The sequence below is a fragment of the Saccoglossus kowalevskii genome, chromosome 16 (genome assembly GCF_978046115.1).
Source record: "Saccoglossus kowalevskii chromosome 16, keSacKowa6.1, whole genome shotgun sequence".
NCBI classification, from domain to species: Eukaryota; Metazoa; Hemichordata; class Enteropneusta; family Harrimaniidae; genus Saccoglossus; species Saccoglossus kowalevskii.
This window is the reverse complement of record NC_140656.1, coordinates 23,594,513-23,607,057: the sequence shown is the minus strand read 5'-3', so window position 1 is coordinate 23,607,057 and position 12,545 is coordinate 23,594,513. Positions and strand designations below refer to the sequence as shown.

At 41.0% G+C, this 12,545-nt stretch overlaps 3 protein-coding genes across 3 annotated transcripts; 1 reads left to right on the top strand and 2 right to left on the bottom strand.

Moving 5' to 3' along the window:
* The first annotated feature begins 481 nt into the window (after nt 1-481).
* Nucleotides 482-2,511, top strand: LOC100374907 (uncharacterized). Its single transcript, XM_002731287.4, has 2 exons — nt 482-678; nt 1,832-2,511. The coding sequence occupies exons 1-2, from the start codon at nt 525-527 to the stop codon at nt 2,032-2,034; spliced, it is 357 nt and encodes a 118-aa protein (XP_002731333.1). The 5' UTR covers nt 482-524; the 3' UTR covers nt 2,035-2,511.
* Nucleotides 2,512-7,017: 4,506 nt separating this feature from the next.
* LOC102804028 (potassium channel regulatory protein-like) lies at nt 7,018-7,422 on the bottom strand. Its single transcript, XM_006812177.1, has one exon. The coding sequence runs from the start codon at nt 7,420-7,422 to the stop codon at nt 7,018-7,020; it is 405 nt and encodes a 134-aa protein (XP_006812240.1).
* A 2,127-nt stretch (nt 7,423-9,549) lies between these two features.
* LOC144359361 (uncharacterized) lies at nt 9,550-11,622 on the bottom strand. Its single transcript, XM_078012516.1, has one exon. It carries the CDS (start codon nt 11,493-11,495, stop codon nt 10,518-10,520), a length of 978 nt encoding a protein of 325 aa, XP_077868642.1. The 5' UTR covers nt 11,496-11,622; the 3' UTR covers nt 9,550-10,517.
* Between the last annotated feature and the right edge of the window lie 923 nt (nt 11,623-12,545).

Here is a 12,545-nt window from a genome sequence, read left to right as displayed (position 1 = left end):
CCGACTTCGTCTTGCAAACTGTCACTCGTACGTTGATTTTTGTCAGAGATGCAATGACCTTACGCCCATTTTAAAATTGTAAATTGTATTGGGGAATGCGCAATAACGTTTAATAGCGGAAATGTCAATAATCGGAAAATGGAAATTGTTGAGCACAGGCAAGTAAAAAATGACGAAAAAAAGTCGCCATAACGACCAACAAGATGGTGTGTGTATATGGGTGGTCGGGGTCTTCTTGGCCTAGATTTACGATTTAGGTAAACGTGTTTCCTGAAGGACATATGACAAAGGGTTAATCAACTAGAATGAACAGCATCAGATTAAGACAATATGTAGGCTGGTGCCAGTACCTCCCGCCGGTAATTCTTACTTGTATCAGCCGGTTTCGCCGGAGGTGGTCATTATATCCACATATAAGATAATTTACTGTTCTATAAATACCCACGGAAACCTGATTTATAGCTATCAGAATTCACGATACTACATTTTCCGGAACACTACTTTTCACAAACGTGGAAACCAGTATGACTGACGTTAATATCATGGACGCCATTGTTTTGCTGACGAAAAAGTACTGTGAATTGCATAACAACGGTAACATGGATGGACTGATGAAGATGTACACAAAAGACTGTACGATACTGGCACCGGGTAAAGGCGTGCTAACCGGCCGAACAGGTAAGACAGGTATCGGTGTTGGCGATCGCAATGTCGATCTCCCTGAAACCAAACGGTATGGTATGTCGCAGTAGTCGACTTCGTTGTGATTGCGTTCTGAGACGGGTGGAGCTGTTGTTTGATTCCAAAGTGTTGGGTGCCATACCTTATATAATAAGTATTCTAAAATTGCAAACTTCAGCCTAATGTTTAAGAGTTTTTTTTTTATTTATTTGTAGTAAATTTAGAACATACACTGGTACACACACAGAACATTACATCAAAATGAAGCAATGACCGCTTGTCTGGGACCCCAAGTTTCTGGCAATTTTTAACTAATTTGAAATGCGCCATACAATTATTTATGTTCAATCCACTTTTTCAAATTAACACAGACTACCACGACAAAATATGCAACTGATGATACTCCTGCTCAAAAGTTACATCAACTACAGTTACTCTACAGAGGGCCTGTGTGTTAACACATTCGGTAAAAGAAATACTCGTACCTCAGACTCAATTACCAAGAAAATATCTAGCCTGGGAAATTATATAGCGGGAAAAGTTATAAAAGTTCGAATTGCTAATTATAATAAGAGGCAGAATGCTGTACCTTAGTTTATAAACATATTTTTGCATAATTTGCGAATACCGATCATCAGCTTTCATCAAATTCAAATATTTAACATTGATTAATTGGCTCGAGAGCGCCTTACTGTCTAAGCCCCATAATGCGCACACGAGTCTTCAAGTGACGTAGCAAATGCGACGGCCCACTTATTCAAAATGGCGAGCTTGATGATATTGAACTACTAGCGCATTCATATTCATATTAATTAGAATTCGCGACGACGTCGCCATATCGTTTCTGGATTGGTCAATTTTGAATTCTACCAGTATTCATGTTTGATTTCATGTTTGATTTAGTAAAAATTAAAAATAATAAATCCAACTAATTTCACCTGTCTAACGAATACAACTCCTAATTATATCAGTGTACATTGGCCGTCATCGATTCCACCACGAGATTTGGAGTGGCAGCGTCAATGTGACATGATAGTAAAGTCACATCGCGAAAAGATAGATTATGTTGACAATATTCGACTGTATTCAATAACCCTGGCGGGAGGGAGTGTGCTGAACAATACTGAACAATGTATGCTTCGATTCACAGATTTACCCAAGGTTTGCGGAGGCACAGCACAACTCAGCATCGACGTGGACGAGATCGGCGGAGGCGGTGATGTGGTCTTCTGTATAAAGCGTAGTAGCCTTCGCAAAGCGGACGGTACTGTCGTCGCTGGTAAAGGTCTGTGTATCTGGAAAAAAGTGCATGGCGAATACTTATTATATGTTGATTGCTGGAACGCCAACTAAAATATGAAACAATATAAGACACCCGCGTCACTGTTACGTAATAGTCGAATATTCTTACAGAATAACTTTTTTTTCATAGAATGTAGTCAGAATGATGATATATACAGCGATACTAACAAGTTCATTTCACACACAATCCAGACAAAATGATGGAACTGACTAGGCCGGTACCACCCGCCCTTCCTAGAATTTCTCACGCCACGATCAGCTACTGTCGCGCCACGCATGTGCGAGATATGTGATCCTAAACTTTGATTTCCATACAATTTATTGCGATTTAACTAGAACTTGGCAACATTTCGTTTTGTACTCATTGATCTGCGCAACACTCAAAGTCACCATCTTGTTCGCATGGGTCTCATATCTTGCGCATGCGTGACACGACTGTCACCACTCCTTAAAACGCAGTATCACTGATCCCCAGTATGTCGATGTCATTTGTAAATTTAGTAAAATAAATTTGGTCTTCAGTATTGATGTTCCTTAGTTTTATTACTGTGAGTGAAATTGAAAACTGTGTTGTAGTTTTTTAAAAAAAAGGAAAATTGAGAGTGCAGCACCGGAAGAAATGTCACTGTTACTCTGACCATGGTCACAAGCCCAATTTGTACCTTGATGTTTTGATTGACAAAGAGTTTATATTCAAAAGAACATTTCAATTACCCTGGCATCATAGTGAGCATATTTCGTAAACACTGGTGTCCAATGATTCGCCAGTGTAACTTGAATCCCCGGGAATTACAGCGCCAGCTTTATGACCCAAGTAATGATGACAGGCCAAACCTTCTGAATGAAGAAGACCGAAATACTTCTATAATATAATAAAACACACATTGCAAATTTTCTAACAGTCAGTTGTGTGTGTCGATGTGTATAGTGGGTACAGTAACACACACGATGTGTATAGTGGGTACAGTAACACACACGATGTGTATAGTGGGTACAGTAACACACACGATGTGTATAGTGGGTACAGTAACACACACGATGCGTATAGTGGGTACAGTAACACACACGATGCGTATAGTGGGTACAGTAACACACACGATGCGTATAGTGGGTACAGTAACACACACGATGCGTATAGTGGGTACAGTAACACACACGATGCGTATAGTGGGTACAGTAACACACACGATGCGTATAGTGGGTACAGTAACACACACGATGCGTATAGTGGGTACAGTAACACACACGATGCGTATAGTGGGTACAGTAACACACACGATGCGTATAGTGGGTACAGTAACACACACGATGCGTATAGTGGGTACAGTAACACACACGATGCGTATAGTGGGTACAGTAACACACACGATGCGTATAGTGGGTACAGTAACACACACGATGCGCATAGTGGGTACAGTAACACACACGATGCGCATAGTGGGTACAGTAACACACACGATGCGCATAGTGGGTACAGTAACACACACGATGCGCATAGTGGGTACAGTAACACACACGATGCGCATAGTGGGTACAGTAACACACACGATGCGCATAGTGGGTACAGTAACACACACGATGCGTATAGTGGGTACAGTAACACACACGATGTGTTTAGTGGGTACAGTAACACTCACGATGTGTATAGTGGGTACAGTAACACACACGATGTGTGTAGTGGGTACAGTAACACACACGATGTGTATAGTGGGTACAGTAACACACACGATGTGTATAGTGGGTACAGTAACACACACGATGTGTATAGTGGGTACAGTAACACACACGATGTGTATAGTGGGTACAGTAACACACACGATGTGTATAGTGGGTACAGTATCACACACGATGTGTATAGTGGGTACAGTAACACACACGATGTGTATAGTGGGTACAGTAACACACACGATGTGTATAGTGGGTACAGTAACACACACGATGTGTATAGTGGGTACAGTAACACACACGATGTGTATAGTGGGTACAGTAACACACACGATGTGTATAGTGGGTACAGTAACACACACGATGTGTATAGTGGGTACAGTAACACACACGATGTGTATAGTGGGTACAGTGACACACACGATGTGTATAGTGGGTACAGTGACACACACGATGTGTATAGTGGGTACAGTGACACACACGATGAGTATAGTGGGTACAGTAACACACACGATGTGTATAGTGGGTACAGTAACACACACGATGTGTATAGTGGGTACAGTAACACACACGATGTGTATAGTGGGTACAGTAACACACACGATGTGTATAGTGGGTACAGTAACACACACGATGTGTATAGTGGGTACAGTAACACACACGATGTGTATAGTGGGTACAGTAACACACACAATGTGTATAGTGGGTACAGTAACACACGATGTGTATAGTGGGTACAGTAACACACGATGTGTATAGTGGGTACAGTAACACACGATTTGTATAGTGGGTACAGTAATACACACGATGTGTATAGTGGGTACAGTAACACACACGATGTGTATAGTGGGTACAATAACACACACGATGTGTATAGTGGGTACAATAACACACGATGTGTATAGTGGGTACAGTAACACACACGATGTGTATAGTGGGTACAGTAACACACACGATGTGTATAGTGGGTACAATAACACACACGATGTGTATAGTGGGTACAGTAACACACACGATGTGTATAGTGGGTACAGTAACACACACGATGTGTATAGTGGGTACAGTAACACACACGATGTGTATAGTGGGTACAGTGACACACACGATGTGTATAGTGGGTACAGTAACACACACGATGTGTATAGTGGGTACAGTAACACACACAATGTGTATAGTGGGTACAGTAACACACACGATGTGTATAGTGGGTACAGTAACACACACGATGTGTATAGTGGGTACAGTAACACACACGATGTGTATAGTGGGTACAGTAACACACACGATGTGTATAGTGGGTACAGTAACACACACGATGTGTATAGTGGGTACAGTAACACACACGATGTGTATAGTGGGTACAGTAACACACACGATGTGTATAGTGGGTACAGTAACACACACGATGTGTATAGTGGGTACAGTAACACACACGATGTGTATAGTGGGTACAGTAACACACGATGTGTATAGTGGGTACAGTAACACACGATGTGTATAGTGGGTACAGTAATACACACGATTTGTATAGTGGGTACAGTAATACACACGATGTGTATAGTGGGTACAGTAACACACACGATGTGTATAGTGGGTACAATAACACACACGATGTGTATAGTGGGTACAATAACACACGATGTGTATAGTGGGTACAGTAACACACACGATGTGTATAGTGGGTACAGTAACACACACGATGTGTATAGTGGGTACAATAACACACACGATGTGTATAGTGGGTACAATAACACACGATGTGTATAGTGGGTACAGTAACACACACGATGTGTATAGTGGGTACAGTAACACACACGATGTGTATAGTGGGTACAGTAACACACGATGTGTATAGTGGGTACAGTAACACACGATGTGTATAGTGGGTACAGTAACACACACGATGTGTATAGTGGGTACAGTAACACACACAATGTGTATAGTGGATACAGTAACACACACGATGTGTATAGTGGGTACAGTAACACACACGATGTGTATAGTGGGTACAGTAACACACACGATGTGTATAGTGGGTACAGTAACACACACGATGTGTATAGTGGGTACAGTAACACACACGATGTGTATAGTGGGTACAGTAACACACACGATGTGTATAGTGGGTACAGTAACACACACGATGTGTATAGTGGGTACAGTAACACACACGATGTGTATAGTGGGTACAGTAACACACACGATGTGTATAGTGGGTACAGTAACACACACGATGTGTATAGTGGGTACAGTAACACACACGATGTGTATAGTGGGTACAGTAACACACACGATATACATCACGACAAATTCGAGCCGGGCGAGCTTCACAACGAATGTGAATAAATGGGGAGGGTTAATCTCTGGATTTCGGGTGGGTGTGTTCCGCAGATCAACTCGACCGTGAAATTGGGGACCAAAACAGCAGCGCCTATCCGTATACCTCAACTATGTGTGAAACCCACCCCCGGGTATTTACGTTTTACTTGACTCGACTGAACGTTTTTTGGGGGATTGCGTTCATGTAGAAGTGTGTGCAACCATAGAAATGACATTATAACTCCAGAGCCATTTTAGGCAGTTTTTAATCAAGTACAGATCATACCAGTCAGTTGTCGGGCGTTACTGTGCCCTCTCGTGTTAATTCAAACGGAGTCCGACACACGAATTTGTCGACGAGGGCGCAACATGACGTGACAGTTATTTATTTTTTCATTCCATCACGGTTACTAACAAAGACCGTGATTCCATACTCCATAGAAAAAACGTTTCTGTAAGATGTTTATACGAACCCAATTAGGAAAATGATACAATAAGTACAGAAATTAATACAAAGTTAGTGTTTCGTAATGTACAGTTGATTTCATATTGAAATATATATATACATTAAATGTCGTTTCAGAATCTTCAGATTTCATGGGGTCTGTTCTAAATATCAATTGTCTGTGGCTATTGATTGGGTCCCGATTAATTAAACGTAATCGTTATAACAGTATAAGATGCACTATGTCAACTAAACGATTATTTTTGACGAAAGCCGCACTAGTTTCTATTTAATTCAATCATTTACGACACATAAACTACATATAAAGGAACAAACACTGTGACGTCACTGGTAGATGTGTAAGGTGCATTCCTCTGTGTGTTCACCGATCATATTTTATTCTAATTGTATATACTACATTGTAGTACTATAAAACGTATTATCGAACAATTGGAGAACGTCCTTGTCGGCCACCGAGACACCCGCTGGCTAGATATCAGACGTGTTGTTCACTGTACGATTTGCTAAATCACAGTGGCCGTCAGCTCAAACAGTACCAGTTTCACGACGTTTCAAGGTACAGATGATACCGAATGTAGTACACTTTAGTAAGACGAAAACGACACGTACTCAACGCACTTCAGTCGCGTATCATAGGGTGGTACGTAAGAGGTGGCAGCAAGTGCTTCCGTTTCCAATTCCTCTTTTCTTTGTCGAACCGCTTCCACTAATGCATGTATACCATAATAAACAGCCTCATCTTCCAGTTTCTCCAAATCTTTGTATGTCGGCGAAAGCGACAGCACACCCAATTCTAGAAATTCCAAGATTAAATGAAAAAGTTCACTATTTCTTTCGGAAAGTTGAGTCGCGTTATCTCCAGCCGAATCAGCGCTCCGGTCAGTACACTCCAACAAGGCAGCGAGTCGGGTACCTTGACATTTCTCAAGCAGGTTAGCAGAAATTATAAAAACCTTCCCTCCAACCACACAGGAGATTGGTTCTAACATTATTCTGGCTTGTAGAAGTGCTTGATTCAAATGATTACCAGCGTTAAAACACAGCAGCTTGAACAGCAAATAACATGCACCCTGGTGAACTGGGAGTTGTCAATAGCTACATGCGCCAAACACTTTATGGCAGATTTCCATACATGTAAAATAATACGGACCTTCAAACTATTGTATTGTTGCCCAGGAGTGGCTATCCAACGTTAGCTCTGGTCCGACGAACCAATCAAGAAACGCCTTGCTTGTTTATTGTGGTTGGCGACCTAACTGTAGTTGTTGGGTTACATGTAAATGTTACCTGTTCTGTTTGTTCCCGGCGTCCTCTGCACAATAGCTTGCACAGGGATCCGGGAGACATATATCGAAACTTTACCTGGACAGTGTATAGTCAATGAACCCCTTGTTCAATTATGTACTTAAAGTTAGATTGAATACCCGAACGAAAATGATGTCATAATACGTGCCGAGCTTTATGGCGTAACGCGAATGTTATTTGTTTTTACCAAATTCGACACCGTCATACATGAAAACAAAGCTTCACACATGACGATAATTTCTGGGCTGGGGAATTCAATCATGACCGTGACTAATTTCTTAATTATTTCAAAAACAGCTGAATCTTTACGTTCATTGGAAATTTAAAAAAATGCAAAATGTTATGCAATAATTATTGTTCAGAGGACATTTCCCATACAATAAAATGGATATAACCCAGATTAAAAAAAAACGAAAAAAAAAAAAAAATGAGACAAGCAACCTGTCATGAACTGACTCGTCGAGATCGAGAAAGTCACGTGATTTATTTTTGCTCCCTTCTCACCAGCAATTCACCGTTCATTTTGACACAGTCTCTCCATGTGACAGAGGAACGGTGACCATGGTTACAAAGAGACCAGAGAACAGTGTGTGCGATGACGGGATAGATCAAATACTATTTGAGGGAAAACACCAAGTCTCGTGGCTTTTTCGGTCTCAGCGAGATCTCGACGGCAGTTTCCGCTGAATGCCTGTTAGTGTTTAACTGTCCACTTTGCGCATTAGTCTACAAGCAGTGAACACAATTCTGTCGAGTGTTACTGCGAAACTATTGTCATGGAATTAGTCCTATTATTAGGATAGTTTCAGGAGAACACAAAAACAACACATTACAATCCCTTTGAAACCAATTTAAAAATAAATCCTGTCAGTTGATGTCATCACGCAAGCAAACGAAGAATGACAATGCGTTTATCCCTAGGAACTATTAATAAAACGTTCCAAAACTGACAAAATGGCGGCCATAATGTGGTTTAATTAAAACGGCAATTAAAACCAGTTTTAATTAATGAAGGACAAACTCGGCTATCATTACTTCAGTCAATAGTAATTTCTGTAAATGTTCTGGTTATTTGAAATTCCGAAGAACAACTTTGGTGTATCAGAACTAATTTCGAAGTTAAAGCGGGGGAGTCGTCACCTGCGCATGCGTCAGATGGCTATGGCGTGTCAATGTTTACAAACAAGCGTCTACTCTCGAGTCTTTGCGTTTTTAGAGTGTGTTGTTATCGCCTGGGACTCAATTCCTATGCCTGCGCAGGTGACGACCCTCCTGCTTTAAAACGGCCGCCATAGCACAGGGTTAGATCTCACACCACTTTAAAAGAGCGAAATATTGTTAGGATTTGCTGAAACCACTCCAGTACTGTTCCGCCTTAAAGTTTCTCACCCCCAAAACACACACAAATAGCGCATTGAAGTACGCTATCGCATTTTAAAGCACACAATACAAAACAAATAATGGCTAACAAAAACCACACGAAAGTGACGCAATGTTCCTGAAATGTATAACACGTGGACTTCTCCTATGCCGTGTGCATGGGGAACACACTTCGGAAGAAATCATGATAACCCCTCTTGTTGATTCACAATCTGACATGACCCGAGGTCATGTAATGCAGTGGCGTACTGGCACGGGAACTTTACCAAAATTGCTTTGTTTTAACGCGCGGCAGTCGTCGTACCGCGTCTTGTTCGATATGGGACTCATAGCGACGTACACAACGCGTGTAAAATACATTTACAATTACAGTAACTATTATTACTGTGAGGGTATGCCTTTTTAACCATACGTATATAACAAACAATTCATACTTTGACTCAAAGCGCCACAGTCGTCGCGCAACTGATGTTCGAATTTCGCGTAAACAAACAAAATAATTAACACGCGTTGAATTCGTCGCGTGGGTCCTAAGACGGACACGGCGCGTCACGACGACTGTGACGCTCTAACTTTTATTCTCGATTGCGGAAACGTAATTAATAACTATTAACAGCAGCTGTTGTAAAATGGTTGAGAAAATACAAAATTGAAAAATAAACCGACATTTTAAAATATTATTCACCTGCTGCCGCTCAGCAACGGCGTTTTAAAATTATGAAAAATTACATGTTGTCACTGAGATTAGTAAAATGGAAACTTTAAGTGTCCCCTTTCGCCAGTTAACTTGAATATGTGAAACACATCGTATTACAATAATATTGTAAACAACACACTACATTTCTTGAGTAAGTTACGTAAATGCAAATAGTATTAATCAGTTGGCCTTTCGTGGAATATTGTTGCTTAGCAACGTCGTCGCTTAATACAGCGGGCGCACTGACAGAAGATGTCGGTGAAGTCGCCTGTAATTAACACTTCCGGGTTTCACTGTTACAGCCTTGTTCTCACAATTTTAGTTCACATATAAAACGTATCATCTCAATTAAAAAAAAAAAACTTATGTCAAGCACAATTGCAGTCAATAAATACAAATCAATTTTAAAATTATGTTATTTAAAAAAAACGCTGTGGGTATTTATCGAAATAATTATGAAACCAACATTGAACTTGATAATATACGGATATCAGAGTGGGTCACTGACTACACTAAACTTCCAACTAGAAACTGTAAAACTACAAACAGCATGCGCTTGTTGGCAAATCGGCGATAATAATTATACTTAAAATATCACACATCATTTCTAGTCAAATAAATGATTGGTGTACCAGTTCTATTGAAGGCATGGACTAAACCTGGTTCGTGTCGCGTCTGGAAGGAAAGTGAATTACAAAAAATCTATTCAAGATGTGCATATTCATACCACTGCAACTGTGGATATTTTGGCTCTTCCGGTTTCAGTTTTTTAGATTCAACCTTGGATCTTGAATCTAACTCAGTGTCCAGTTGTATTTGTGTCTCGTCGTGACATTCACTTTGCCGAGTGACCGTGGTCTTGTGCGATGACTGGACTCCCCTGGGGACATCCACTTGTAATGTTTGTGAGGCGGGTGGACTGTCATGCATTGGTTGTGAGATTTGTTTTTGTTTCGACACGGAATCGTCACTTCGCCGAAGGCACGGTTTCTCAGACTCGACATGTAGGCATGGTGATCGGATACCATTGGTCAAGTTATTTTTTTCTTTTGACCCAGAAACGCCGTTTGAAGACAATGACGAGCTAGCTGTGTTCGCACGTTTGGATGATTGACCCGATTGTTTCTCGGACAAGGGTCTGTCGTGATTTGTTTTTGTTATTTCATTGCCTTTTGTCTTCTTCGATATTGCACCCGGATTCCTCGGTATAGCTGATTCTCCTTTATCTAACTGACTCCTCATTCCAATCCTCTTGACAGGTTTTCCAATTTTCGCTCGACATGAGGTCGTCGTCGGCTTTTGGCGTTCGTTTACGCCTCTCAGAATTTCGGCCGGTTTCATTCCGTTTCTAGACATTTCCTTCCGGTCTCTAATAGCCATTTCTAGTTCAGGTAGTCTGTAATATCGAGCCTCGTTCTCCAGCAGTTCAAAATCTGCTCTCTTCAACTCAACGGGAACAATGAATTTTGTCGTGCGGAGAAAATAAAATATATATCGAAAGAGCTCACCACTTCTATCGATGACGACATTGCCATATTTGTCAGTCTTGTGACCATTAGTGGAACTCGCGAAACCAGCGTCAAACATGGCTGCCAGTTCCGAGTGCGGGTAGCGAGTCAAGAACGATACTGCCGTTATAAATATCCTGCCGCCGACGTTGAGTCCCACAATGTCATCCATCCATGGACCCAGCTTCACATATGCGCGGATGACAACAATAATTCTCGACTGGAATTAAAAAAAACGTCCACGATTAACGGTGAGTATTAACCATCTGTGTAATGTGTGTACATATGTTCTACTGCTGCAAGACTGTATGACGTGTATCACAAAGGTCATGACCCCAATATAAGGCGGACGCATCTCGCTGAGTGATTGCCAATCGAAGGGTTCAAACTCCAACCATTATCAATATATTGCACGCAGTCTGAATATGGGTATATGGGTATCCGTGATAAATATAGGGGGCTTGGGCAAATTGTTGAAATTAATGTATTAACATAGTATGCGTAATCAATGTCAATTGTTAAACTCACCCGGGCCTTTTTTTTGTGTTTCCTCTTTGCCCATGACCCCTCAAATAGTCTAATGGCCCACCCAGTTTGTAAATGGGGAGCTCCTTATTCCAATGGAAACACGCTCGGAAAGGTGCTGCACGTGAGAACACGTCCTTCACAATAGCATTGTAAACAACACAATGCATTTCTTGTGTAAATCACGTAAATGCTAATAATATTATTCAGTTGGTCTTAGAATGCCGTAATTAATGCATTTTCGATCAATGGGCCTCTTTCTCCTGGAATATTGTTGTTGCTTAGCAACGTCGTCGCTTAATACGGTAGGTGCACTGGCAGAAAATGTCGTTAAAGTCGCCTGCAATCAACACTTCCGGGTTTCACTATTACAGCCTTGTTCTCACAATTTTAGTTCACATATCAAATGTATCATCTATTATCTATTTTAAAATTATGTTTGAAAAAGCTCTGTGGGTATTATCCACATAATTGGCCTCAAACAGCCCTCTACCAGCCTACCCAGTTTGTAAATGGGGAGCTTTTTGTTGGTGAATATCCATTTGAAATTATGGGTTTGTGTATATGTGTGAGCGGGGACTCTGAGAGGGTGACTGAAGCATTTATTTTTTGCAAATATTATACTTGACATACCTAATTTGTTTTCTCTATCAAAATCTCTAACACCCCCTAGTTTTGAAATGAAGAATCCATTAAT

What these genes read in the sequence shown, in the direction of transcription:
- LOC100374907 (XM_002731287.4), top strand. Translation starts at nt 525, where the DNA reads ATGACTGACGTTAATATCATGGACGCCATTGTTTTGCTGACGAAAAAG. An exon ending in CGTGCTAACCGGCCGAACAG is followed by an intron (nt 679 to 1,831) that starts GTAAGACAGGTA and finishes TTCGATTCACAG; the next exon opens with ATTTACCCAAGGTTTGCGGA.
- LOC102804028 (XM_006812177.1), bottom strand. Translation starts at nt 7,422, where the DNA reads ATGTTAGAACCAATCTCCTGTGTGGTTGGAGGGAAGGTTTTTATAATT.
- LOC144359361 (XM_078012516.1), bottom strand. Translation starts at nt 11,495, where the DNA reads ATGGATGACATTGTGGGACTCAACGTCGGCGGCAGGATATTTATAACG.